Below are 25,412 nucleotides of genomic sequence, written 5' to 3'. Positions count from 1 at the left end.
GCAAACCAGAAGGCGGGCAGGACACAGCGCGGAGGCGCTGGTGGCACTGCCAGTGGAGAAGCGCCCTCTGCCCCCGTCCAGGGCCAGGACGCGCCCCACTCCCTGCTCTCCCGTATGTCCCTGAGAACTCCTCCCCTGCCTCTCCCTTCACATGTCTCTTCTGAGGATTAAGGAAACCCTCCCCCAGGGTCCCCGACAGACTCTCATAGCCGCACTCCAAGCCGCATCTAGAAGGACCTCCCCGCCCGCCGCACCACCACTTCCCAGACTCTAGCCCACCGCGGCCTGGCCACCCCCGGACTCCAGCCTCCACCCCTGCAGGGCCCTTCACCTTCACTCCTCACCTGGCAGGCTGCTCTTCAGCCTTCAAGTCCCCACTCCCGAGTCACCTCCTCACAGGGCTGTCCTCCCAGGAGGAGCCCGCGGCCGCCCCACCCCCTCCGGCGCCCCCCGGCCCTTGGGTAGCACACTGTGTGGCCACTCGTGAGAACACTGAGCTCCCCTGACCCCAGAGCCTCTCGGGGACAACAGCTGTACCTTACTTATTCCCATTTATCAAGAAACTGACCCGGGGCCTATCAAGCAACAGGCACCCAGAAAATGTACACGCAACGTCATAAGAGAATCGCTCACTGGGAAAGAAGAGTGGGGAAAGTTTTTACGTCCCACCGTGTGTACTTCAACTTCACACCCCTACGGATACGTGCCAGGAAGTTAACAGGCAGGCTCGGAAACCTCACTCTCCCTAAAGGCAGGCTGTGCCAGGCTTTCGCAGCTCTGTCCTCCGGATTTTTAAAGCTCTGGCACCATAAGACCCAGCCCAAGAAACCGCTCTGTTCTTTTGTATTCCTCTCTGGAACATGTGATCCGGACTCCAAACCTGGTCCCCGATTCAGAGGGAAGCAAACGTTACAGAGGCCCCGCTGACAGGCGGGCCTGCACCCCAGTTACACCCGCGGTTCCACGGACCACAGTAACCGGAGGGCCCTCCCTGCACATCCCCTGCTGTAGCTCCTCTCAGAGGTACCCAGGTAACAGTACCTATCACACACTCCCGAGTTGTTTTACAGACAGGAAAAGCCCCACCAAACGGAGATGTTAACTACCTGATGACCAAGAGCTCCCCCAGGGCCCTGGAGCCCACGGCGTTGACCCCTGTGACCCCGCCCCACGGCCACACCATCAGCCAATCAGAGAACGTGCGCCCTGCGACGCCCTCCCTCACCTGGTCTTGAAGGGTGCTTTGCTGAAACCCTCAGGCAGCTTGCAGGTGGGGGCTGAGCCGCCGTCTCCTTGCCCCTCCGCCCTGCAATGAGCCTCTCTCTGCTCCAGGCCCCCACACCTCAGTCCGTTCAGCCTCCCTGCGTGTGGGGCGCAGGAACGCGGGCTGGGAACACGCGCGCGGCGGCCCCGCGGCGACACTCAGCAGCTCGCCCGGCAGCGCTGGGTGGGAAACAGGAGCACTGGCCCTCGGGGTAGGTTATAAACGTTATTACCTTTCTTGTCATTAGTTTTATGAACTTCTCCCAATAATGAGCTCGATCATTCCCTCACGCTAAGAGGATGGAAAAATCCATACAGTAAAAGTCAGAGCAGAGAGCAGGCTAAATGTCAGCTCCCTCAGCACCCGCGAGAGGGAGCCTCCAGACGAGGCTGCAGGAGCAGGGGCGGGCGCGGGCACGGGCTCAGCCTGCGCCCCGCCCGGCCTCAGCGCCCCGCCCGCCCGGGAGGCTCCCTCGGGGAGGGAAGAAAACCCTCTACGCTCCACTCAGGCTCTTCTTTTACTTAAAACCCCCAAAGCACAGTTTTGACACAACCTCCATGAAAGCAGCTGTGACCACACAGAGTGCAGGGAGCCAGCCTCGCTCACCCCTGCCCCCGGACGCACGGAGCAGGCCAACCGACCTCGCCTCGAGGGCCCTGCGCTCTGACCGCACCGTCAAAACCGGCCGTGCGTCTCTGCGCCTGCTCAGACCGAGCCACGGCCCCACCCCCGGCCGACGCCCAGGGCACCTGGAGGTGTGGAGGGCAGCCACGACGCGGCCTCCTGGACGCGGTCCTCCCGACCGGCAGCCTCGGCGGCGTGGACCCCACAGGCTGGCCTCCCACTCACCCAGCACTGCAAGCCCTGCACCCAGACCTTGCCGGGACCAGAGAGGGGAAAGAGGACGCTGCAATCCCGTCCAGGGACACACGACAGGAAGCGGGAAAGTTCCCAAAGGAAACAGGACACCAACTGCACGAGGAAGTGGAGACTGACAGTCAAAAGCGGGCCCACGAGGCGTCTCAGACACCTGCGAAGTGCAGGCAGCCGCGGCCCCGGGGCCTCGGAGCTCTGGCAGAGGGCACTGTCCACCCGACAGCCAGGCAGACCCAGGCAGGACGCGTCCTCTTCCCCCGAAAGTTTCCCTTCCTGCAAAGAAACCCACACCTGGACGCGAGGCAGGCGGGAGGGAAGCTGTGATGACCACATTCCAGGCGAGAGCCCACACCTGCAGGCGGCGATGCCCACGGGGTAACTGCCCCAGGTGCCAACGCTTCGGCTCCGCCCACGCTGACTAACCCTCCACGTCCCGGGCCGGGGTCCTTCCCACCTGTCGTCGGGCTGCCCACGCTCCCAGCGTCTGTCCTTGCCAGTGTCTGTGCGTCACGACGCTCCAGCAGGCGGCACAGGTCAGAGCGCGGCGCCCATCCCTCCCGGCTCCTGGGGCTCCACCTGGGCTTCTCCTGCGTCCGCGGCCTCCTGCGGTCTGCTCAGCGGCCCGCTCCTCCTCACCACGTCCGCACCCGCCTCCCCGCCTGCTCAGCCCGGAGGCTCCTCGGCCGACACCATGAGGCGTAGTCTCTTTGCCGCCGTCTCACGTTCGCTGCAACAGTTTGGCCTTTTTCAGTTTTCGATTCAAGCCTGTCCTCTCACTGGACGTCGTTGCTATTTCCCGAGGGCCCAGCTCAACCTGTGTATCTCAGGTGCCTGCTGCACCATCTGCACTTCTGGGCTGGGGCTGTCCCGCCCAGCAGGGCAAGTCCGAGCAGGCCCTCACACCGCCAGGCGTCCTCCTGTGCAGCCCGGCAAGAGCTGCTCCTGGTGTCCCAGGCGTGGCCCTGGAGCACACGGCGTCAGACGCCGCTCCGGCCATGTCCCCACCTTCCTGCGCGACACCATGATTTATGAGAAGAAATGTGTATTTGGTCCTTGTCCACCGTTCCTGACCCAGAGCTCCCCGAGCCCCGGGGACGTCCTGGGCTGAGAGGGACGACGGCGTCTGTTGCTGTGGATGAGGCGACCTTGGGGAACCACCCAAGGACGGGGCCGCGTGCCCGTGGAGCCCACCGTGTGCGCAGAGGCCTGGAACGTGGGTCCCAGCCCCTGACCTTCCGGGAGGGGAGGGGGCCGGAGGTGGAATGAGCAGCCCACGGCCAGGGCTGTGGCCAGTCACGCCCCGTGTGAGGAGGCCTCCACAGAAACCCCGCAGGAGGGGCCCAGGCAGCGTCGGGCCGGGGGAGGCGTGGAGACGGGGAGAGGAGGGTGGGGCCCGGGGAGGCGAGGACGCGGGGACCCTCCCCCAGCCGTGCCCCGCACGTCCCCCAGCTGGCTGTTCCCGAGTCACATCCTCTATAAGAAGCCTGCGATCGGGTGCGTAAGCCGCTCCTCTGCACTCTGTGAGCTGCTCCAGCAAGTGGACCGAACCCGAGGCGGGGTCGTGGGATCCTCCCACCCGCAGCCCGTGGCTCAGGAGCACAGGGGACAACCTGCCTCCCACTGGCGTCTGCAGCTGGAGGAGGGGCGGGGGGACAGCCCTGCGGGACCGAGCCCTGAACCTGGGGACCTGCCGTCTCGGGCCGACCGCGGCAGAGGCGGGCTGAGCTGCAGGACACCCAGCTGGTGCTGAGGCCTCCTCGGATGTGTGGGACACTCCATACTCTGCCACTGCGAGAAGTGATGCTCTCTGACAGTCCCCGTTCTGTCTGGAAGACCACCGCTGCCTCCCCCCAGACGTGACTAGAAGAGAGCCCCAGCTCCAGCCAGCGGAGCCCTCCTGGTTCCTTCTGCTGAGGGCTGCCCAGCCGTGGGTCCTGGGGTGTCTGGGCCAAGGGATGTCAGAGCACTTTGTGCTGGGGCTTCCAGGACCGTCCTCCTCCTGCCCCCGACTGTGGTCGGGTCCGCAGGAGACCGGGGCAGTACCCAGGCAGTGATGGCATAGTGGCCCTGGGGCACCGTGACCTCTCGCAGTGTGACACGCGGCCGGCACCCACAGCACCTCCTGTCGGTGAACCCTACCCAGAACAGGAGCAGCCGCCCCAGCGCGCTTCTGCGATCTGCCAGCACTGCTGGGCCCCAGACGTCACCACCTGCTCTCGGGCTGCGGGCAAGCCGTGTGTGAGCACCAGGACGGCCCGCGAGGCTCCCGGGCGCTGGAGGGTGTGGCCCGGGCCACCCGTCCCCCGCCTGCTGCACGGCCGAGCCGCTGTGCTCTCCTGCCTCACCCTCCGGCACACACCCCCGCAACACTCACACCTGTGAGGTTCCGGGACCCGGCACCCAAGGATCCCGCTCACCCGTACAGACCTGAAGCCCCCAGACGCCAGAAACTGGCCTCGGGCCACAGAGCAAATCAGCGACAGAGCCAGGGCTACGAGAACGCCCGCTCCTGATCCCCAGAAAGACACCCTTTCCACAGAGGAGAAGCTGGGACGTCAGACCCAGCAGGTTCCGGGGCCCAAGCGCTGCTTCCTGGAGCCGCTGAGCGGAAGGCCAGCTCGGGGACCCGCACTCACCGGCCGGGCGGACTGCTGCCTCTGTGTCTCTGTCTCCAGGTCCCCGCTGCCCTCCCCCCGCCGGGGCTCTGCAGCTGCCTCTCTGTCCCTCGTCGCCACCTGGAGCGGCTGGTCCTGGACCTCGGCCTTCCCCCGGTCACACCTGGGCCAGGGGAGAGACAGGAAGAACAGATGCCGGCGCAGCTCACTTCAGCCGCCAGGGGCCGGGGCTGTGAGGGCCGCCAGGGAGGGTCAGGCACCCGTGACAGTCTCCAAGGGGCGGGGGCCCTGCGACACCTTCCGGCCAGAACAACACAGACTCGGAGCAGGGGGCCTGACCACCAGCGGAGGACTCGGACAGCCCCATGCCAGATGAGAGATCCTCGGGACAGGGGTTCGCTCTTCAGAGGCGCCGGCAGGGGCCAGCCCGCCGCCCCCGCCACCTGCGGGCCGGGAGGCCCAGAAGCAGCAGCCTTGCTTTGGAACACCAACTCTCCGTGCTGAACGCGCCCCACCCTCGGACCAGTTTCTAGTCTGCCTGTTAAAATCATCCTAGGGAGAGAAAAACGTGACTGGCTCGGAGACGTTCTTAGAAGTGTTACTGGTTAGGGTATAAAAAAGGAAATGGCCGCAGCCGCTTGGCCTGGGAGCACGTGACGGACACGAGGCCCCCAGCGCCGCACTGTCCACCAGAGCGCGGGCCGTGGCTCTAAGAATGAGGACACGCACGCGGCACCTGCAGCAATAAGAGCGCTCACGGCGCAGGTAGGACAAGTGGAGTAGAATTGGAAGACTGTAGAAACAGCAAGGTACAGACCTGTCCCTGACGTTGGAAAAAACACCCTAAACGAGAGGAAAGATGACATTTCAAAGAAATCGTCCAAAATATTCACAAAGGATGACAAACCTATGGGTGATTTTTTCATTTTATATACATCCTATGTCTTCCATTGGCACATGCTACGTGAACATTTTTTACATGTCTGTCTGGAAGTATGTTTTTTAAAAGGTTCTGGTTATTTACTTTTGGGAAGCCTCTCGGGATGAAGGCCTGGAAATTCTTAGAAGGGGGGCCTCGACCCACGACCACGCAACGGCTGTGGCCGAGCTGGCCTGCGGAGGGAGCCGTCAGCCGTGGCAGCCCTGGGGCCCCGAAGCGAACTCCCTGGGCCCCCGCTACAGAGGCCGTGGCCTCGGGGCTGCGGACGAGGTCCCTGAGCACCAGCGGACGGCCCGCCGAGTCAGCGCCGGGCCAGCTGCACGCAGGCGCACCCCCCCACACCGACCCCGCGGGCCCCGCTCCGCCTTCCCCACGGACTGGAGACTCACGCGGCACCCTGGGGACCGCTGCGCCTCAGCCTCCGGCCTGCCAGCCCCCGGGCGGGCCGCTCTCGGGCTGCGACCTGTACGGGGGGCGGCGTCGCCCGCACCCCGGAGCCCATTCGTGCAGGCCGCCCCCACACACCGCGGCCACGCAGGCCCGGCCCTCCCGCCCCCACCGGCCTCTTCACCTTCACACGAGGCCCGGCGCCACCCAAGCCACAGGCCTGGCGCCCCACCCACGGAAGACAGCACACGTGACACGCACCCCCCGGCCTCGGGCGAGAAGGAGGTGCCCGTGAGCGAGGCACGCGGGCCGGAGCACAGAGCCGGGTGAGGGGCGCAGGCTTACCTCTCGAGGACGTCCGGCTCCACCGCCAGGGGCCGCCGGCCACCGCTGCGCTCCGGCCCGCGCGGCTGGCAGTCTGCAGGGGACGAAGGCAGCCCGTCAGCAGCAGCCCGCGGGCGCACGGGCGCGTGACATCACCCGCGAGGGCGCCGGGAGGACCCCCCGGGGATGGACGCGCCCCGGGACGCGCTCGGGCACACGCCCCTCCTGGCAGGCCGGGCGGGGAGGGCACCCCTCGGGGCCGCGCCGGGGCCTCGGCCGGAAACGCAGGGGGCTCTGCAGCCCGGCGTGGATCTGACGTGAACGCCGCCTGGGCCTGGGGACTGACTGACAACTGCTCCAGTGACAGAAGATTTAGCACGTTTCTTGTGGCTTTCTACACAATTTTCCCTTTTCACGACCACAAAAGGAACACACGCGCCCACGTTCCGTGGCAGCCGGCCGGGCCCGCCCCTGGTGATGCCACGAGCGCGTCAACCGTCCGCGGGGCCGGGACTCTCGTCACGTCTGTGCACATCCTCCACGCAGCCGTCAGAGGGCTTCAAGGGCTCTTGGCACAGGAGCACTGCTCACACCCTGTCGGGTCTACCTCCCTAGTTTGTCACTCGTTCTTCATTTATTTTTTTTAAATTGTCAATTGTCTCCAATTTTTACAGTCATGTTCCCACTCCTCTTCCTCATTTAAGGTTTCCTCGCCTGACACGGTGTTAAAAGGCTACCTGTTACTACACTTTGATGACTTCACCTCTTACGTTTCAATCTTCGGCTTCCTCTGACACGCATTTGGGGTATGGTGTGGCATAAGGGTTTCATTTTAACTTCTTTTCCTAATCTTGTTCTGTCGCTAACGTAAACACAAACACTGTTTTTAAAAGTAAAAGTATCTTAAAATTAGTCCGCTTCAGGGTGTCCCGCCCATGCTGGTGGTCCTCCTTCAGAAACTCCCAACTCACTCCCCCTCAAACAGCAGAACACTTCGTAAAACCAAAATCAAATGATTTTACCTGAACCGCTACTCTTGCTTTTCAAACTGCTGACATCTACCAAAACTGAAACAAATGCTTCTCTTCTCTTCCGAGGCTGAAGCTGACTTGCGCCTGATACCCTCTGGCAAGCTGTGCTCTCTCCGTCCCGCCTGCCTCCCGCCCCACCCAGTTCCGTCCCTCACGTGAGGCCGCTTCAACCCTCCCGCCGGCTGGAGAGACGGTGGGATGAGCCCCCGGAAAGGACAAGGGCATCTCCCGTGGGCTCAGGCCCCTCACTCAGCCCTTCACTGACACACTCAGGAGGACCCTGCAGGTCCAGTCCAGGACCCGGTTCGCTCCAAGGCGTGTGGGAAGCCCGGAGGCAGACAGTACGGGGAAGGGGTGTCAGAAGGTCTGGGCACCACCCCCACCGCCGTGCCAAGGCGCCACTGCCCTACCATCTCCCTGTCCCTGTACTTTACGCTCCAGAGACAGGAAACCACTTGCAGGTCTCCAATCAGGCCAGGCTGCGCCACGCCTGAGCCCCTGCTCGCGCTGTCACCGGGCCTGGACTGCCCATCACCCCATCCGCACAGCCCTGCTTTCAAAACCCAGCCCCCATGCCGGCGCCCCTGGGAGGCACCCTGGGTGACAAGCCTCTCTCCCCCAGGCTGCCCGGGGCCTGGCTGCGCTTCTGGTGCCACTCTGTTCCGCGACCCCGTAACCTGCAGGCCTCCACAGCGCTCCTGACCAGAGCCGGGCTCCCTTGAGGGACGGTCCCTGTCTCCCCGCCTCCATGTCCCAGCACGCGCCTCATGCCAGGTCCCTGGCCAGCACCCAGGACACGCCGAGTGGACAGGAGGGAGCAGCCTCCCACGAGCTCGCACCCTAGCGGAGCAGATCAGCGGAGAAGACAGTGCCGACGCGAGGCCGTGGCCACGCACTGTGGGACGGGACAGAGCTTGGCCCTGCACGGCCGGGCCCCTCCAGCCCATCGATTTAAAACACATACATCAAGTTACAGCGGGGGACCCAGATTCTCACCAACAAGCTGCCACGAGGACTTTACTAGTCTGTAACATCTTAGTATTTTTGCACTGTACGTTCTCCACTCAAACTATTTTGCTCCTTTGTGTTTGCTGACAGGAGTTACTTGGAGAAAAGCACAGGGTTCTTCACACGTGATGGACACAACAGTGGGAACACAGGTGCTTCGAGCCCGGCTCAGGTGGCAGCTCCACAGAAGGCTGGGGAGGGACGCAGGGGCACGGGGGACGTTCCTCCCAGAAGCCCAGCGAGCACCATCCCAGGAGCCGGGCCAGGACCACAGGCCGTGATGGCAGGTCAGCGTGCTGAGGCGGACGCACTGCTCACATGCGGGAAAGCTGGAACAGGGAGGCAGCGGTGGCCCTGGTCACGGAGGCTCTGACTACACGGCACTGCCTTCCCTGAACGGGACGGCGCCTGACGCGGGGGCTACTCTCTCCTGGGAAGCGCGTACGTTGCGCACTGCCCGGGGGCTCGGCCGGCAGCTAGCTGCAGGAGGAGCCCCCCACTCTGCGCCCGCCCAGAACCGCCACTCCCGCATACCTTTCTCCTGGCCTTCGGAGGAGCCAAGGGCGGCAGCTGGAGGCGCTGACAGTGCCACTCTAGCAGGCTGGCCGGGATCCTTCATGCGGTTGACCACGTTCTCAGACAGCTGTGGAAGGATGGAGGGCAACAGTTAAATAACAGAAGGCTCTGGAGGTGGAGACTCCCTCTACCCACACCCCAGACTTCTGAGCAGACCACCTCCTCAAGACCAACTCCAATGCCACACAGACTTCTACGCACAGACCCCTCACGCTTGCCCAGCGCCCACCAGGTTAACGCCACACCCAGTCCTGTCTCCACGGGCCACAGTGTGTCCCCCCCAGCTTCCCAGCTGCACTTTCTGATCCCACACACTCAGGGTACCCTGAGGACCCCCCTTCTCACCTCCCTGAATCCATCCTGCTGAGACCACCGCAGCCCACCCTGTACAGAGGTTACGCCTCCAGCTGTGCAGATCTCACCCTGCCCTGTGGGCGTCTAGGGTCCCTCTACAGTGGGGTCTCCTGGACGGCACCCACATTACGGACCACTTCTCTCCATCATTTACCCGTTTCCACAGGCGTGCCTCTTGGGAAGTGCCTCACCTCCTACTGGCCTCATCTCATGGTCTGTAAATACCCTGAGGGCTGGGGCCACCGCGACCCACCCTCTGAGTCCCCCAGCACCACAGCCACAGCAGAAAATGCAGCATAAGATGCCGCCTGATTCTTGTCACCCTGGTTCCCCCAGTGATGACTGGATAATCAAATCTCCTTCATCGTAGAGAAAGTGAAATGGACAAGAGGGTGTCATAAAGCAGTTGCCTGAAGTAAAACAGCCAGCGAGGGACGAATCCAGAATAACAACACCTAAGAGTTTACGTCAATAAATACGTATTAAGTGCCTGGTGCACGCAAGGCATCCCAGAGCACAGCAAGGAGACACGGCGATGACGCGAGGACAAAGCCCACGCTCAGCAGCGCCATCTCAGGGATCCTGGGGGGAATGTGCTCCCCGTGTGCACAGCGGCACTGCACCGGCAAGGGAACAGGAAACCACACAAGCAGCAATGAGGGGCAGTGGTTAGAGAAACGATGGTGCGCGTCCCATGAAACACTGCGGAACCACGAGCAAGGGCAGGTGAGACATGTGCCGCTCGTGGAACGATGCCACCGCTGACCTGTGACAGTCAGAGCACACCGTGTATGTCTCAACTACGTAAAAAAGATACACAATTATAAAGACACAGGCACGGACATGAGATATAAACACGTCGACCTTGGCACACACATTCTCCATGGGTGCATCAGCTCAGAGCACACACCAGACACTCCTGGGCGTGTCCTGCACGCAGGCCAGGACTTTCACTTTCAGCACTTCCATGTTTCAGTTTTTTACCATGCACTTTTTTTTTCACAACAATTACAATAATAATAACTGAGTCTCTCTAGTATTTATGACAGATCCAAATCAAATAGCTAATTAATGATTATTGGACAAGAGAAGACCAAGCATACATAGCAGTGGAAGAGAACTGAGAACCCAGAAATAAACCTATACATCTGTGCTCACCTGACTGACAAGGAGGAAAGAACAGCCTCTTCAATAGATGGTGCTGGGACAGCTGGACATCCCCATGCAGAGGATGAGGTTGAACCCCTACTTCACACCATACACAAAACCCAACTCAAAAGGGATCAGAGACCTAAATGTAGAAGCTAAAACAATGAAACTCCCACAGCAACCAGAGAAGAAAAAGAAAGAAAAGGAATAAAAATTGGAAAAGAAGTAAAACTGTCACTGTTTGCACATGACATGACAATATACATAAAAATTCCTAAAGATGCCACCAGAAAATGACTTAAGCTAATCAATGAATTTGGTAAAGTTGCAGGATACAAATTAACAGAAATCCCTTGCATTCCTATACACTAACAATGAAAGATCAGAAAGAGAAATTAAGGAAACAATCCCATTCACCATTGCAACAAAAAGAATAAAATACCTAGGAATAAACCTAACCAAGGAGGTAAAAGACCTGTACTCAAAAAACTATAAGACACTGATGAAAGAAATCAAAGACGACACAAACAGATGGAGTGATATACCATGTTCTTGGATTGGAAAAATCAATATTGTGAAAATGACTATCCTACCCAAAGCAATTTACAGATTCAATGCAATCCCTATCAAATTACCAATGGCATTTTTTTACAGAACTAGAATCAAAAAATCCTAAAATTTGTATGGAGACTCAAAAGACCCTGAATAGCCACAGCAATCTTGAGGGAAAAAATGGAGCTGGAGGAATCAGACCCCCTGACTTCAGACTATAATACAAAGCTACAGTAATCAAGACAATATGGTACTGGCACAAAAACAGAAATATAGATCAATGGAACAGGAAAGAAAGCCCAGAGATAAATTATGGTCAACTAATCTATGACAAAGGAGGCAAGGATATACAATGGAGAAAAGACAGACTCTTCAATAAGTGATGCTGTGAATACTGGACAACTGCATGTAAAAGAATAAAATTAGAATACTCCATAACGCCATACACAAAAATAAACTCAAAATGGATTAAAAACCTGAATGTAAGTCAAGACACTATAAAACTCTTAGAGGAAAACAAAGGAAGAACACTTGTAAACATAAATCACAGCAAAGATCTTTCTCGACCCACCTCCTACAGTAATGGAAATAAAAACAAAAATAAACAAGTGGGACCTCATGAAACTTAGAAGCTTTTGCACAGCAAAGGAAACTATAAAGAAGATGAAAAGACAACCCTCGGAATGGGAGAAAATATTTGCAAAAAAATCAATAAAGGATTAATCTCCAAAATATATAAACAATTCATCCAGCTCAATATCAAAAAAGCAAACAACTGAATCAAAAAATGGGCAGAAGACCTAAACAGGCATTTCTCCAAAGAAGACATACGGATGGCCAAGAGGCACATGAAAAGCTGCTCAACATCACTAATTATTAGAGAAATGCAAATCAAAACTACACTGAGGTATCACCTCACACCAGTTAGAATGGGCATCATCAGAAAATCTACAAACGGTAAATGCTGGAGAGGGTGTGGGAAAGGGAACCTTCTTGCACTGTTGGTGGGAATGTAAATTGATAGAGCCACTATGAAGAACAGTATGGAGGTTCGTTAAAAAACTAAAACTGGAATTACCATAGGACCTAGCAATCCCACTACTGGGCATATACCCAGAGAAAACCATAATTCAAAAAGACACATGCACTCCAGTGTTCACTGCAGCACTATTTACAATAGCCAGGACATGGAAGCAACCTAAATGTCCATCAACAGATGAATGGATAAAGAAGATGTGGTACATATATACGATGGAATATTACTCAGTCGTGTAAAGGAACAAAACTGGGACATTTTTAGAGACATGGACGGACCTAGAGACTGTCATACAGAGTGAAGTGAGTCAGAAAGAGAAAAACAAATATCGTATATTGTTGCATATATGCAGACTATAGAAAAATGGTACAAATCAACCAGTTTGCAAGGCAGAAATAGAGACACATGTAGAGAACAAACAGAGGGACATCAAGCGGGGAAGGTGGGGGGGGGGTTGGGGTGGGATGAACTGGGAGATTGGGATTGCCATATATACATTACTAATAAGAAAAAAATAAAATTGTACTTTAAATATATGCAGTTTATTATGTCAATTATATCTCAATAAAAGTCCTTAAAAAAGAAAAGTAGACAAAGTTGCAAACAAAAAATGAAACTCTGAGAAGAAAATACAGGGGTAAATCTTTATGACCTTGGCTTTGGCAGTGAATTCGTAGATATGACACCAACAATGTGAGCAATCAAAGAGAAAGCAGATAGACTGAATTTCATCAAAATTAAAGAGATTTGTTTCTCAAAGGACACAATCAAGAAAATTGAAAAGACAACCCACAGAATTTGCAAATCATTTATCTGACAAAGGATATGTATCTAAAATATATAAAGAACACCCAGAACTCAATAATACAAAGAAAAATAACCAAATTTAAAAATGGGCAAAGAATCTGAGGAGTCATTTCTCCAAAGAAGATACACAAATGGCCAATAAGCAAATGAAAAGATGCTCCACATCTTGTCATGAGAGAAATGCAAATTGAAACCAGAACGAGGTACCACTTCACAGCCACTAGAACGTCTTTAATCAAAAAGTCAGGTGGTAACAAGTGTCGACGAGGACGTGGAGCAGTGGCCACCCTAACACACTGCTGGTGGCACAGAAACGGTGCAGCCACCAGGGGAACAGTCTGCAAGTTCCTCAAACCTTAGAGTCTCCGTTGGATCCAGCAACTCTGCTCTGGGGCCCCACTCAAGAGAGACGCTAACGCACCTTCATGCTGACCTGCACATGCACTCTCACGGCAGCATTACCTGTAACGGCCAAAGGTGGCAACGAGTCAAACGCCCAGCAAGTGACGGGCGGGTGAATGACAATAACGGAATAACAGCCAGAAAAAGGGGTGAAGGTCTTACACAGGCCACCCCGTGATGAGCCCGAAGCCATCATGCTCAGTGAAGGAAGCCAGACACAGAAGGCTGTATGACCCCACGCACATGAAATGTCCACAACAGGCAAACCTCTAGAGACAGAAACGAGACTGGCTGCCTTGGGCTTGGGGGAGGGGAGACAGGGACTGACAGGAAAGGGGAAGAGGTGGGTTTTTCCACCTATCACAGGACGTCTCTACTTCAACAATATGTGTCTTTAAAATCCATGACGCATGTTAGCGATAAGTCCTGGGAAAGAACGAAGTACAGTCCTGCAGGGCCGGGCGCACGTGGGCCGGGGTCGGAAGACCCCTCAGAGGAGATGGCACTGGTGCGAGACCCCCGCCCTGGAATGCGGAGGCCCCATCCGTCACATCTTGAGACCCAAGAAAAACGGATCTCGCTCCGGGCAGAGGGGAGGATGAGTGCAAAACCTCTGAGAGGAGCCGCATCCGGCCTGTCCGAGGGCCTGATGGAAGCCACGTGCGACGTGTGGGGAGGAGCCTGGGCCAGATGACCAGGCCTGACAGGCAGACCCAAGGTCAGAGGCCCAGATGCGACCCAAGTGCAAGGGAAGCTATGGGGGGTTCTGCACAGGGGAGTCAGGCTCTGATTTCCTAGCCCTGGCCCCGGGCGGGGGGCCCTGAACCACACCACCTGGTGAGTGAGGGGTTAAGGAAAACATTGGCAAGCTTCTCAGTGGCAGGAGGAGATTTGTAATATTTTTTAATGTTGCCACAAAATAAAGCAAGTAATATTTGAAATCAACAAATACACACACACACACACACACACACACACACACACACACACAGTAGTCATGCGAGAATAAACACCATCTGGGCAGTGCTCCCTGCACCAACAGAACCGGAATGGAGGCCCCCAGAGCCAGACGGGTCTGGAACTTAGTGCCAGAGGCCCACTGGTCACTGCGCCATCAGAGCCAGCTAGATGGAGTCCTGTGCGGTCAGGGCACGGGGGGGCCTCACCCAGAGCAGCGCAGGAAAGGAGCCCCCCCCCACCCAGCTGTGGGGCCCCGAGCCTGGCGCTCACCTTCCCAGAGCTTCCAGTCCCTCTCCCGGAAACGGGGCCCGCAGGCAGGACCGGCTGCCACATGGCCCAGGAATTAGCCCTCTGGGGTCAGGTGGGCCTGGGTTTGAATCCCAACTAAGTGACTGACCAGCTGCATGGCCTCAGGGAGGGGACTCCTCGTCTCAGTCAGCGTGTTCATCTGTGACATGGAAATAACTCACGGTAGAGACAGTCGTGAAGACTGCAGTGCACGCCGCACACGGGAGCTCAAAGGCCCGCGGTCAGACAGGAGTAAGACAGGAGTAAGACAGGCATACAGAGGACACGGGCAGAGCGGGGGAAGAGGGGCGCCACCAGCACGCCCATGGGTCCTAGCGGAAGCGAGATGGCCCGGGCGGGCCGAGGGATTCCAGAGGAAGGGCACGGGAACGGGCACAGAGGGGCGGCACCCAGAGAAGCCCGGGGTTCCACGCGCCGAGGGCCCAGGATGATGGGAGCGGACAGGGCACTCGGCAAAGCCGGAAGAAGGGCTGAGCCCGCGGGGGGCTGGAGGCAGGAGGAAGAAGATGCTGCGGGGCCAGGGGACCACATGGTGAAGCGACCGGATACCTGGCGTCTGCCTGGACGCAGGGCAGCGAGCGGAGTGCTCTGCAGCGCCGCGCACATGGCGTGACCTCGTCTGACAGGGAAGGGGAGGCGTGCGCGTCGGGGAGGCTCGGGAGAGCCTGGGGGGGTCCGGGGAGCGGGGCACAGCCGGCACGCACACATAAGAGGCATTCTGCAGCCTTCAGGAAAGGATGAGGGGCAGGGGCCGCCGCTCGCTGGAGGGCGCCCCCTCCCCGAGCCCAGCACCGCGCCGTGCGTGCGGGTCCTGAACCCGCCTCGGCAGCTCCGATCCACAGGAAACAGAAACACTACATGCGGAGCAGCGAATCTGGGGCACGAAATCAGGCATCCGCGTGAGGGGGCAGGCAGACCCGAAGGAGGGTGAAACAGCCCCACACTCTGGAAGAGGCGACAGAGCTCTCGGCTGCGGGAGAGACTCAGCCCAGTGGGCGCCAGGGCTCCCGCTGAGGGACAGGGATGCAAAGGGCCCAGGCCAGGCACGCGAGCACCTCCACCTGCCAGGCTCCAGCCAGCCCATCTCATTTCACAGACGACGGCGTGGGCACCATGAGGTGACACAGCTCACCCCAGATCACGGAGGGTCCTAAGTGCAGGGGCCGGGACTGTGGACAAAGCTGGGCCCCCGAGGGGGCGCTCGGCGCCGGCAGCCACGCGGAGCCACTCCGCGGTGAGGGGACAAGTCACCACACACACGGGGGGCCAATCCAAGGGAAACAGGATCCGCCGTGCCTGCGAGCAGTCGCCTCTCCTGCCGCGTGTGGAGCTCGACTGAGCCCGGGGCAGGAGGCAGAGGGGGAGCACGTGTGTCTTCACAAAACAGACGTCTACTTACACTGGGAAAACGTCCGTACGAAAACCAACGCCTGTTTAGTCTGACAATGCTACTCATCTAGACACACGGGAGAAGCGGCATGGCGGAGGCCGCGGCCCAAGCGTTATTCTTCACATCAAGGAAGGCTCCGGTGTTCACCAGGGGACGGTCCTCAGATGGGGACGCAGGACGGGGCGGGGGCGGGGGGGTGAGGGGCAGAAGCAGCTGGCCCAAGTCCGCAACCTGCTTGGCTGCATGGCCAAGGCCACGGCCACGCGCGTGTCTTCTGAGGACCCGCTGGGGCAGCCAGCTGCTCTCGCCCTTCCTGGCCCGCGGCTACTCCGCGCAGGCTGAGCACCGGGCAGGTTCCGGACGAGCCGGGTCTGCCAGCAGCTCCTGGTGCCCAGACACCCGATCCCGGGGAGGTGCTGCCCTCCTGTGACTCTAAAAAAGATTCCTCTGCTTTGCCTGCGGCTGTTGCCGTGGAGATCTTGTTGGCTAGTCCTTCAGTTTTCTGTGAGCTGAAATTAGATGCACACAGATTTAAATCCAAGTATCTGGATGAGAAGAGTCCTGGAGGCTCCCCCAGAGGAGGCAACCACCAATGCCCACGGGGCCAGGCAGGTGACAAAAATGAATGAGGCAGGCCTGGCAGGAAAGTGGCAGTGCCAGGGCAACATGGTGGGGACGGCGCTGAGAGCAATGCCCCAGAGAGGGCGGTACCTCGCAGCTCCAGCCAAGTGTCACCCCACGGAAAGATGGACCAGACTTCCAATTTTTCTCCCCCAAAAAAGCTAAAAATTGAATTGATGTAAAGCCTCCAAATTTAAATTGTCAGTTAACACCACAAAGTTTCTGGGGTGATGGTTTCATTCAAGAAATATGGAGCCAGAGGCTCACACCTCTGTCCAACGAGCATCTGCTGACTTGAGCCCAGTTCCAGGGCACGTGCTGGGGCCAGAGGCCAGCAGAGGAGGCCCCGCTCCCGGGCCAGAGCTCCCGCCACCTTGGAGCAGAGCCTGCAGGACCCATAATGGCGACCAGCAACAGCACAGAGGGAATCTGAACGGGTCCTGCGGCTGAGGAGGAGTCCAGCCAAGGAAGGGAGAGCCCTACAGACAGAGAAGCACGGAAGCTCACAACAGCACGGGCGGTGCACTGTCCTCCCCAAGGGACAGGCAGTGACAGGAGAAGGTGGCACCAGCACACAGGGCCTTGAGAGCCGGGCCTGGGGATCTGCACTGAACCTGGAGGTAGCGGGAAGCGCCTAAGGATGGGGACCGCCTCTGAGAGCAAGGCCGCTGGACCTGGGAGGGAGGAACCTCCACTGGAGCTGTCTGGATCTCATCACCACTGCCTGAAACCTGCTCAGAAGTAAAACTTTAAATGTGTTTTAGAAACATGTTACCCTGCTAGCACCGGGAAGTACAGATTTGTGGGATGCAAGTCTGTTGGGAGAAAGTACAACTTACCACACGGGCAAGGGGAAGGTGGGGGGCCTGACTGAGATCAAGAGTTCCTAAGGGCAGAGGAAAGGATGAAACAGAAGAGGCTGGAAGGGAAGACGTGGGCACTGTCATGAGATGCAGAGAAAAAGGGCACGTGGGACCAGCTTCCTGCATGAGGGCCGGCTGGACGGATCGTCACATGTCAAGAACAGGGAGAGTGGGGGAGGCAGCGGGGCACGCGGTGAATCACAGGTGGGGGACACGGCCAGCGGTGTCGGGGCAGCTCAGGGCTGGGTGTTTGGAATCCGGACGTCAACAGCTCACAGACGAGGACAAGAGACGTGGCCGGGGCGGGGTGTAGGAGGGAAAGGGAGCTGAACCAGGAAACGCTCTGCAGGGACGGAAGGTGGGATCCTGGAGACCAGGGCTGCTGTGGACGACGCGCGGCGACCTCCCTCCAGGGTGGAACCTGCAGGGTCCAAGACCTCCCGGCGAGGGAGCGGCCGAGACGAACCTAGTAGGAGCCAGAGCCAACAACCCTCCTCACGTTTCCGTTACTTTTCAGGTCACCCTCGACGCAGCAAGATCTTCGGCACCGCACTGTGCACGGTCACGGTATCAGGATGGAGTCCCCTCTCACACGGGGGACACGCCATGTAAACGTCATCACCGGTCATGCCGCAACAGTGCCCAGAGGATGTTTATAGGATGTTCCGAGAAGCCCTGAATGCCGCTGGCTCGGCCGTCCCCGCACACGGTGAGCGTAGGAGCCCTGAGCTAGGAACAAGGGCACCATGCCATCTTTAGGAAGACCCTCACCCTCAGCAGCTGCGAGCCGGGCGGAGGGACCGGAAGTACTCTGCCTCCTGCAGAATCTGCTCCATTGTTTCTGGACACCTCAGCACTGGGAGATGTGGTGTTTTGGGAGCATCAAGGAGAACCCACCTGGAAAGTACCCGGCCTGGGACCTGCACCCGAGCCACGATGCCTGACTCCAGACCCAGACGCACGCACGTGCTCGCAGCAAAGCTGGGGAGAACTGGGCCATCCGGCTTTCTGATTGGCACTTCCTGCTGTGGCCCATCCATCCACGGCACTCACCAAGTGGTCAGCCACGTGCAGCCCTGAGCAGGGGAAGCGTGGGGAGGACTCGTGACCAAGCCTGTCGAGGCACCTGTACTGAGCGCAGCCCCATCCTGCATATAAGGAGGGAGATACACCCCTCTGAGAGTCAGGGCTCCAGGCCAGGTCCTCGGGGATCTCTTGTTCTCCACACTAACCCTAAGCAGTGAGCTCAGACAAAAGATGTGATGCAAAGTGACAATATAAGGAACACTGACAGTCATGCTGAGACACTCAAGATGCATGTCACTGGGCAACGGCAAAGCAGAAAAGGAAGTCTGCTGCACACACATGGAACAAGTCTGTATTAAAGCCTCAAAAGAGTTAAGAGCAGAAGAGTGAAGATCCTCAGGCTGCAGATCGCCAGATTGAGTAAAAAATAATCATCAAGTCGCCAATACAAGCACACAATGCAACATGTACACACAAATGATCCAGAGGCTAATAGGTGAGACAGCCTCTGCATTCGCAAGCTCATAGAAAAAAAGTAGATATAAGGACAGAGAGGAAGAGGTGATGGAGAACATTAAAAGATAAAACTGTTGAGCTGATAAAGAGCAACTATGATAAATCTACAGCTAACATATAAATGGTGGAAAACTGAATGTTTTCTCCCTGAATTCAGCAGCAAGGCAAGGACATGCACTCTCACCACTCCTATTCAATATTGTACTGGAGCTTCTAGCCAATGCAATAAAGCAAGAAAAAAAAAGAAAAGGTGTCCAGACTAGAAAGGAAGAAGTAAAACTGTCTTGATTTTGCAGACACCATGATCCTACCTATATAAAATCCTAAGGAATCCACACAAAAAAAAACCTTCTAGAACTAATAAATTTGTTCAGCAAGGTTGCAGGACACAAGATCAACATACAAAAATCAACTGTATTTCCACATGCCAGCGGTAAAGAATCTACAAATGAAATTAAGGAAATAACTCCATTCATAACAGCATCAAAAAGAATAAAATACTTGGGAATAAGTTTTAAAGAAATGCAAGACTTGTACACTGAAAGTATAAAACACTGCTGAGAAAAACTTTAAAAGATCTGAATAATGAAAAAGAGATTTCATATTCACAGCTTGGAAGACTCCATATCATTAAAATGCCAATTCTCCCCAAAGTAATCTAATATTCAATACAAACCCCATCAAAATCCCAATAGACTTTTTTACAGAAGTTGACAAATAGATCTTCAAACGTATATGGAAATGCAAAGGACTTAAAACAGCCAAACAACCTTGAAAAAAAGAACGAAACTGGAGTCTTATACGTCCCAGTTTTGAAACTTCCCACAAAGCTTCAACAATCATGACAGTTTTGTACTGGCAAAAAGAGATGCATATCACATACAGAACAATGAATTCTCAACAGAATTAAGGGTTAAGAAATAAACCCTAAACCCTTATGTTTATGGTCAGCTGACGTTCACCAAGGTTCCAAGGTATTTCCAAATGGGAAAAGAACAGTCTTTTCAACAAATGGAGTTTGGAAAAATTAAATATTTCATACAAAAAAAAGATGGATTTAGGTCAGAGTTCAATAAGCTCTAGTGCTCCCCCCAAATCCAATCCAACACTTGATTTTATAAATAAAGTTTTACTGGAACATAGCCCCACCCATTTATTTACATATTGTCTATGGCTGCTTTCACCCTAAAATGGCAGAGTTGAGTAACAGTGACAAAGACCTTCTGCTCAGCAAAGCAGAATGTATTCATTATCTGGTCATTTACAGAAAAACTTTGCCAACCCCTGATACAGAGCCTTACCTCACATCATACACAAAAATTAACTAAAAATGGATCATAGGCCTAAGTATAAAAGTCAAAATTTAACTCTTAGAAGAAAACATAGGAAACAATTTCTATAAATTTGGGTTAAGCAAAGATTTCTGGGATATGACACCAAAGCCCAATCACTAAAAGAAAAAAATTAATAAATTAAACTTCAAAATTACAAATGTTCGCACTGCAAAGACACCATTAAGAAAACAAAAAGACAAGCCACAGATGGGGAGAAAACATCTGCAAATTGTAGTATGATAAAAGGCTTGTAACCAGCATAAAGAAATCTTATAACTCAATAATAAAGACAAACAACCCCATTAAAAGTTTTAAAAGCGGGCCAAAGATTTGAATATATATTTCATCAAAATGAATATACATTTCATCAAAAAAAATGTGGGTGGCAAATAAGCACACGAAAAAAACATTCAATGTGACTCGTTATTAGGGAAATGCAAATTCAAACCACAAGGAGATACCATTTCACACTCACTAGAATTGCTATCATCAAAAAGATGGTAAGTGTTGCTAAGGGTATGGAGAAACTGGAACCCTCACATACTGCTGGGGGGAATGTAAAATGGTACAGCCGCTTTTGAAAACAGTTTGACAGTTTCTTAAAAAGTTAAACCGAATAATTCACCAAATTCATAAACAGAATGACCCAGCAATTCAACTTGGGTATGTATCCAAGTGAAATGAAAACACGTGCCCACAGAAGACCTTACATACAAATGTTCACAGCAGCATTATCCATAATAGTCGAGAACTGGAAACAACTCAAACGGCCATCGCTGTTTGACTGAATAAACAAAATGCAGGATATCCATACGATGAGATACTATTTGGCAAAAAGAAAAGGAACTACTAATACATTCCACAACGTCGAGGAACCAATCCCAAGAACACTACACTAAGTGATGGCAACTAGACATGAAACGCATGACATATTTACATGAAATGTCCAGAAAAGGCAAAAACCACAGAGGCAGAGGCTGTGGTGACCTGGGGCTGGGAGTGGGAGTGGGGAATGACTGCAAATGGTGCAAAGGACCTTTTCAGGCCTTGTCATGTTCTAAAATCCCACTGTGAATGACAGTTGCTCAACTCCGTAAATTTGTTAAAAAAAAAAAAATCAATGAAATGGTGAATTTTATATGTAAAATACATTTCAATAAAGCCATTTAAAAAAATCACTATCATCAGATAAAATCTCTCAGAGGCCCCACCCCTGATTAGAGGACCACGATGTTGCATCCAGAGTGATGTGTGAACGGCCCTGCATCACCAGTCTAGCCTCACCGCCTGGCCACCTTCCTCTGCCAGCCCCCACGGGGCTGCCCAGCACATAGGCTATGCAGCCGGGAAGTCTGAGGTTCCAGCTCCACCACCAACTTGCTGTGACCAGGGGTTTCTCACCGCTGCCACGAGGATGAAATCTCACAAGGTCAGCCTGCGGACCAGGTGACACAGCGCCCTGAAACCACTTAGCCCAGAGCAGACAAGCCTCTCCCGCTGGCCCAGGCCCGCCGTCACCGTCACCTCCTCTGAGCAGCACTGTCTGACCAGCCACCTGAGCAGGAAGTCCCAGCGCTCTTCGCATCTGTTTTGTTTCCTTCATGGCACCCGCAGTTATTTTTTCTTCTTCTGCCTCTTTTTCCTTCCTCTTGGTCAGTTCCCCTTCCTGGGCTGAGGTCTCCGTGGCGCAGGGCCCAGTGCTTTATCCCCTCTTGTCTCTGCCAGGCCAGGCCCAGTTCACAGTGAGTACTTGCTGAGGCAGCGGATAAGCGGTACTCACACGTGCTGAGGAGGGCACGTGGCCTCTCTGGTGTGGGTACACCAGGGGCTGTCCCTCATCGACCACGACCACAACCTCCTCCGTGGTCTTCCCCTCAGCAGTGGTCCAGACCTGCCCTCTGGAGCAATGAATGACAGTAAAGGTGGTGCAACCCTGACAGGGAAAGGAGCCTGGGGACACAGCTAGAGCAGCACCTGGGGAAGTGGCCTGGAAAGGGGGGCGGGAGCTGAGTGGCTGGAAGAGGCAAAGCCTGGAGAACAGCGAGGAGTCTGCATGTTGACAGGCAACCAACTTCAGCTGAGTCACCAAAGATGGCTGTGCCAGGGCGGAGGGGGCGGTCATACACGGGACTCTGTGGCCATGTGTGTACCTCCTCTTACTGGAGGATGAGATTAAAGGTACTGGTTGAAATGAAATGTTTACGTATTTCACACATGCTTGGTCTGAAAAATGGAGATGAATTTAATTGCATCATTTTGCATTAATTAAATTTCTTCTACCTTCTTGAGAATTAGGGCTTGATCTCAACATGTAAATTTATGCAAATAGGTATGCAAACTATCAAGGACCTGGTGTTTAATTTTACGGAAACTAGAGTGCTTTCCAGGACCCAGTTGGGACGGTTAAATACAAGGGTCTTTGAGAATATTTAACTTCCTCTGAAAGAGCGGGCACCTGTTCTTCGGCATCCACCTTCCATACCTTTTACTAACTTAACTTCTCCTTTGGTTTCATCCAGTGATCTTTTCTAGTGATTTTCACTCACTCGCTTAAAGACAAGGTGGACTTCCCAACCATGAAGTTACTTTGCTAACAGGAAAAACCTTACATCCAGCACTGCACTGCCATCACCTCCTTTCTCTGGTTTCCTCTCAAATCAGGCACACAAGTGGATGGATGGATGGGTGGGTGGGTGGATAGATGGATGGATGGAAGGGAGGAAGGGAGTCTCACAGCATGGGGCCATGCCCCCAACTGCACGCCTCTGGACAAGTCCTTTATTCTCTCTGATGAGTTTGCCCAAAGCTCCCTCTAGTTTAACAGTCTCCGGTAGAATAAGCATGGCACCAGCGCCCTGTCAGGACAGCTACAGGTTGTCACAGAATTTTCACACTGTCTTGCATGGCGGGGAGGGGGGGGGGCCTTGGAGTCATGAGAAAAAGCTATTTCTTATACCCAAAAGATTTGGGTTAAAGTCCCAGAAGTAACACCTTGGACAAACTCCTTAACCTCTCTAAGCCTGATTCTCCATTTTTAAAGAGACTTTATACTTTGCAGAACTGCTAAGAGCACTTGAGATAAAATGTACCTGTCTGCTATAAGACCCAAAGAGATGACGCTCCTGTCAACTTAGAAGACTGACTGACTGAACTTTCCAACACTCTCTGAAGCAGGGAGCAACTGTGGGAGAGGCGCCCAGAAAAGAGCCTAAGGCATCTTTCCAAATTCTGATTGGGCGACTGCCTCTCAGCTTCCAACATGGGCCAAGCCGTCTTCTCCCCATTTTGACTTTGCCCCAAGCCAGGTCAAGACTAGGTAACACCCAGCAAGCAACGAATATGCTCAGCAGGCTAGGCTGAGAATAGAGGCACCCCACAAAACACTCTGTGCTTTTTCTAAACACACATCATCTTACCCAAGGCAGCACCTAGAATTATCAGCGCCTCCCCCCCGTTTTTTAGATGTGGTGATTGAGACTCAAAAGATAAGTGGTTCACCCAGGTCACACAGCTAATGAGCATCTATCCAGAAGCTGGACCTCCTGATGTCCTTTTCTGAGCCACCTCTCTAAGTAACTAATTCGCCTACGCCCAGCTCTGGGCTTTCTATGGACACCTGGTGCCTGCTTCACTGGGTTCCTCCATTTAATCACTCAGCAGTGGTTTGCAAGGCACCCACTGCGCGCCAGGCACAGCTGCAGGAGGCAGAGCACTCAACAAGAAGTCCCTGGAGCCGGCCTAGCGCAGCCCCAGCTTCCTGGCTTGTTAGCCAGGTGACCTGGGACAAGCACTTCAAGTCTCAGGGCCTCGGCTGTCCTCCACCCATGAAGTGGGCAAACAGAAGCCGACCTCTCAGAGGGCTGCTGAGCGTTACATGAGAGGATACTCTCAGAGGGTCTACCACAACCCACGGCCCCCACGAAACACTCAAACGTGAGCTTTTACTCTTCCTCTAGAGTCTGGAGATAGAGTCTGTAGTCAGACAAGAGCCTTGGCCTCGAGGAGCTTCCGATGAAGCCGGAAACACAGTAAAGAATTAAAGCATCAACAGAAATTTCCAATGGTGATGAGCGAGCGCGTGCGACCGCGGGGGTGGGCAGGCACTTTGGACTCAACGGTCAGGGAAGGATGCTCGGCTGAGACCTGAGCTACAGGAACGTAGGAGCGGCTACAAGGCAAACTGGGGGCGCGAACACAGCCCGCGCGGAGGCGGCAGCCGAGCAGGCCGCCACCCTGGGGGACAAGGGGGCCCTGAGGCCCGCCGACGGGGGGCTGGGGAGGGGCGGGCTTGGGGGGGCTGGCACGGGAGGCGGTCGGCCGGGTCCGCAGCGCGGCTCCGGAACCCAAGGGGGCAGCCGGCGGTCCTCGCACGCGCAGGGGCGCCCGCGGGCGGGCGGGCACAGGCTCCGGGCGCAGGTCCGAGGCGCCCCCCGGGGCGGGAGCGGGGTCCAGGAGGCCAGGCCCCGCCCCGCGGCCTCCGCGCCGCCTCCCACCCCGAGGCGGCCGGGCCTGCGGCGCCCTCCCAGCTCGCCGCCGAGCGACGGCAGACGCCTCCGTGCCCGCCCGCCGGCCGCCCGCTCACCCGGATGCCCTGCAGCACCCGGACCCGCTCCTCCTCGTCCATCGCGGAGGGCGCCCCACGGCCCTCGCGGCTCTCGGCGCTGCCCATGGCGGGAGGCGGCTCCGGCGCGCCGGCGTTCACGGGGCGGGCGCCACCTGCCAACAAGGCCGTGTCCTATTGGCCGTCGCCCGGGGCTCGGCCAATCGCGGCGCGGGCCGCGGGGCCCTGTGGGGACTGTAGTCTCGCGGCGGCCGCCCGCCGGACGGGGAGCACGAGGTGCGGCGCCGGAGCCGGGACGGCCGAGGAGCGGGGTCGAGGGCCCCGGCACAGCGCCCCCGAGGAGGCCGCGCCGGGCGGGCGGAGGCGCTGCGGGTTCGCGGCGAAAGGACGGCGAGCGGGCCCGTGAGGCGGCGTCCTCGGCCCTGAGGAAGACGGCGACGTCGCGGCGCCGGGGAGAAGCTGCCGGGAGGCGCCTCTCGGGGAGGGGGCGGCGGGGCCGGAGCGGCTGCGC

General features: G+C 56.0%; 1 protein-coding gene across 6 annotated transcripts in view; it reads right to left on the bottom strand.

Moving 5' to 3' along the window:
* CHCHD6 (coiled-coil-helix-coiled-coil-helix domain containing 6) overlaps window positions 1-25,048 on the bottom strand; it is a 121,117-nt gene extending 96,069 nt beyond the window's left edge. For 4 of the 6 annotated variants that reach the window (XR_009048871.1, XM_057706907.1, XM_057706906.1 and 1 more), the window contains exons 1-4: window positions 24,923-25,048; window positions 8,980-9,088; window positions 6,428-6,500; window positions 4,777-4,918 (exon numbers count right to left, since the gene is read on the bottom strand). Coding sequence is in view for 5 of the 6 variants with exons in the window: in XM_057706907.1 (XP_057562890.1) it covers window positions 4,777-4,918; window positions 6,428-6,500; window positions 8,980-9,088; window positions 24,923-25,009 (411 nt within the window). In the remaining variant the exon portion in view is untranslated. Of the gene's footprint in view, window positions 1-4,776; window positions 4,919-6,427; window positions 6,501-8,979; window positions 9,089-21,895; window positions 22,239-24,922 lie in introns of all 6 variants that reach the window. The other 2 variants (XM_057706909.1, XM_057706908.1) reach the window with 2 other exon arrangements.
* Window positions 25,049-25,412: the final 364 nt, after the last annotated feature.

This window comes from Hippopotamus amphibius, chromosome 13 (genome assembly GCF_030028045.1).
Source record: "Hippopotamus amphibius kiboko isolate mHipAmp2 chromosome 13, mHipAmp2.hap2, whole genome shotgun sequence".
NCBI classification, from domain to species: Eukaryota; Metazoa; Chordata; class Mammalia; order Artiodactyla; family Hippopotamidae; genus Hippopotamus; species Hippopotamus amphibius.
This window is presented reverse-complemented; position numbering and strand designations above follow the sequence as displayed.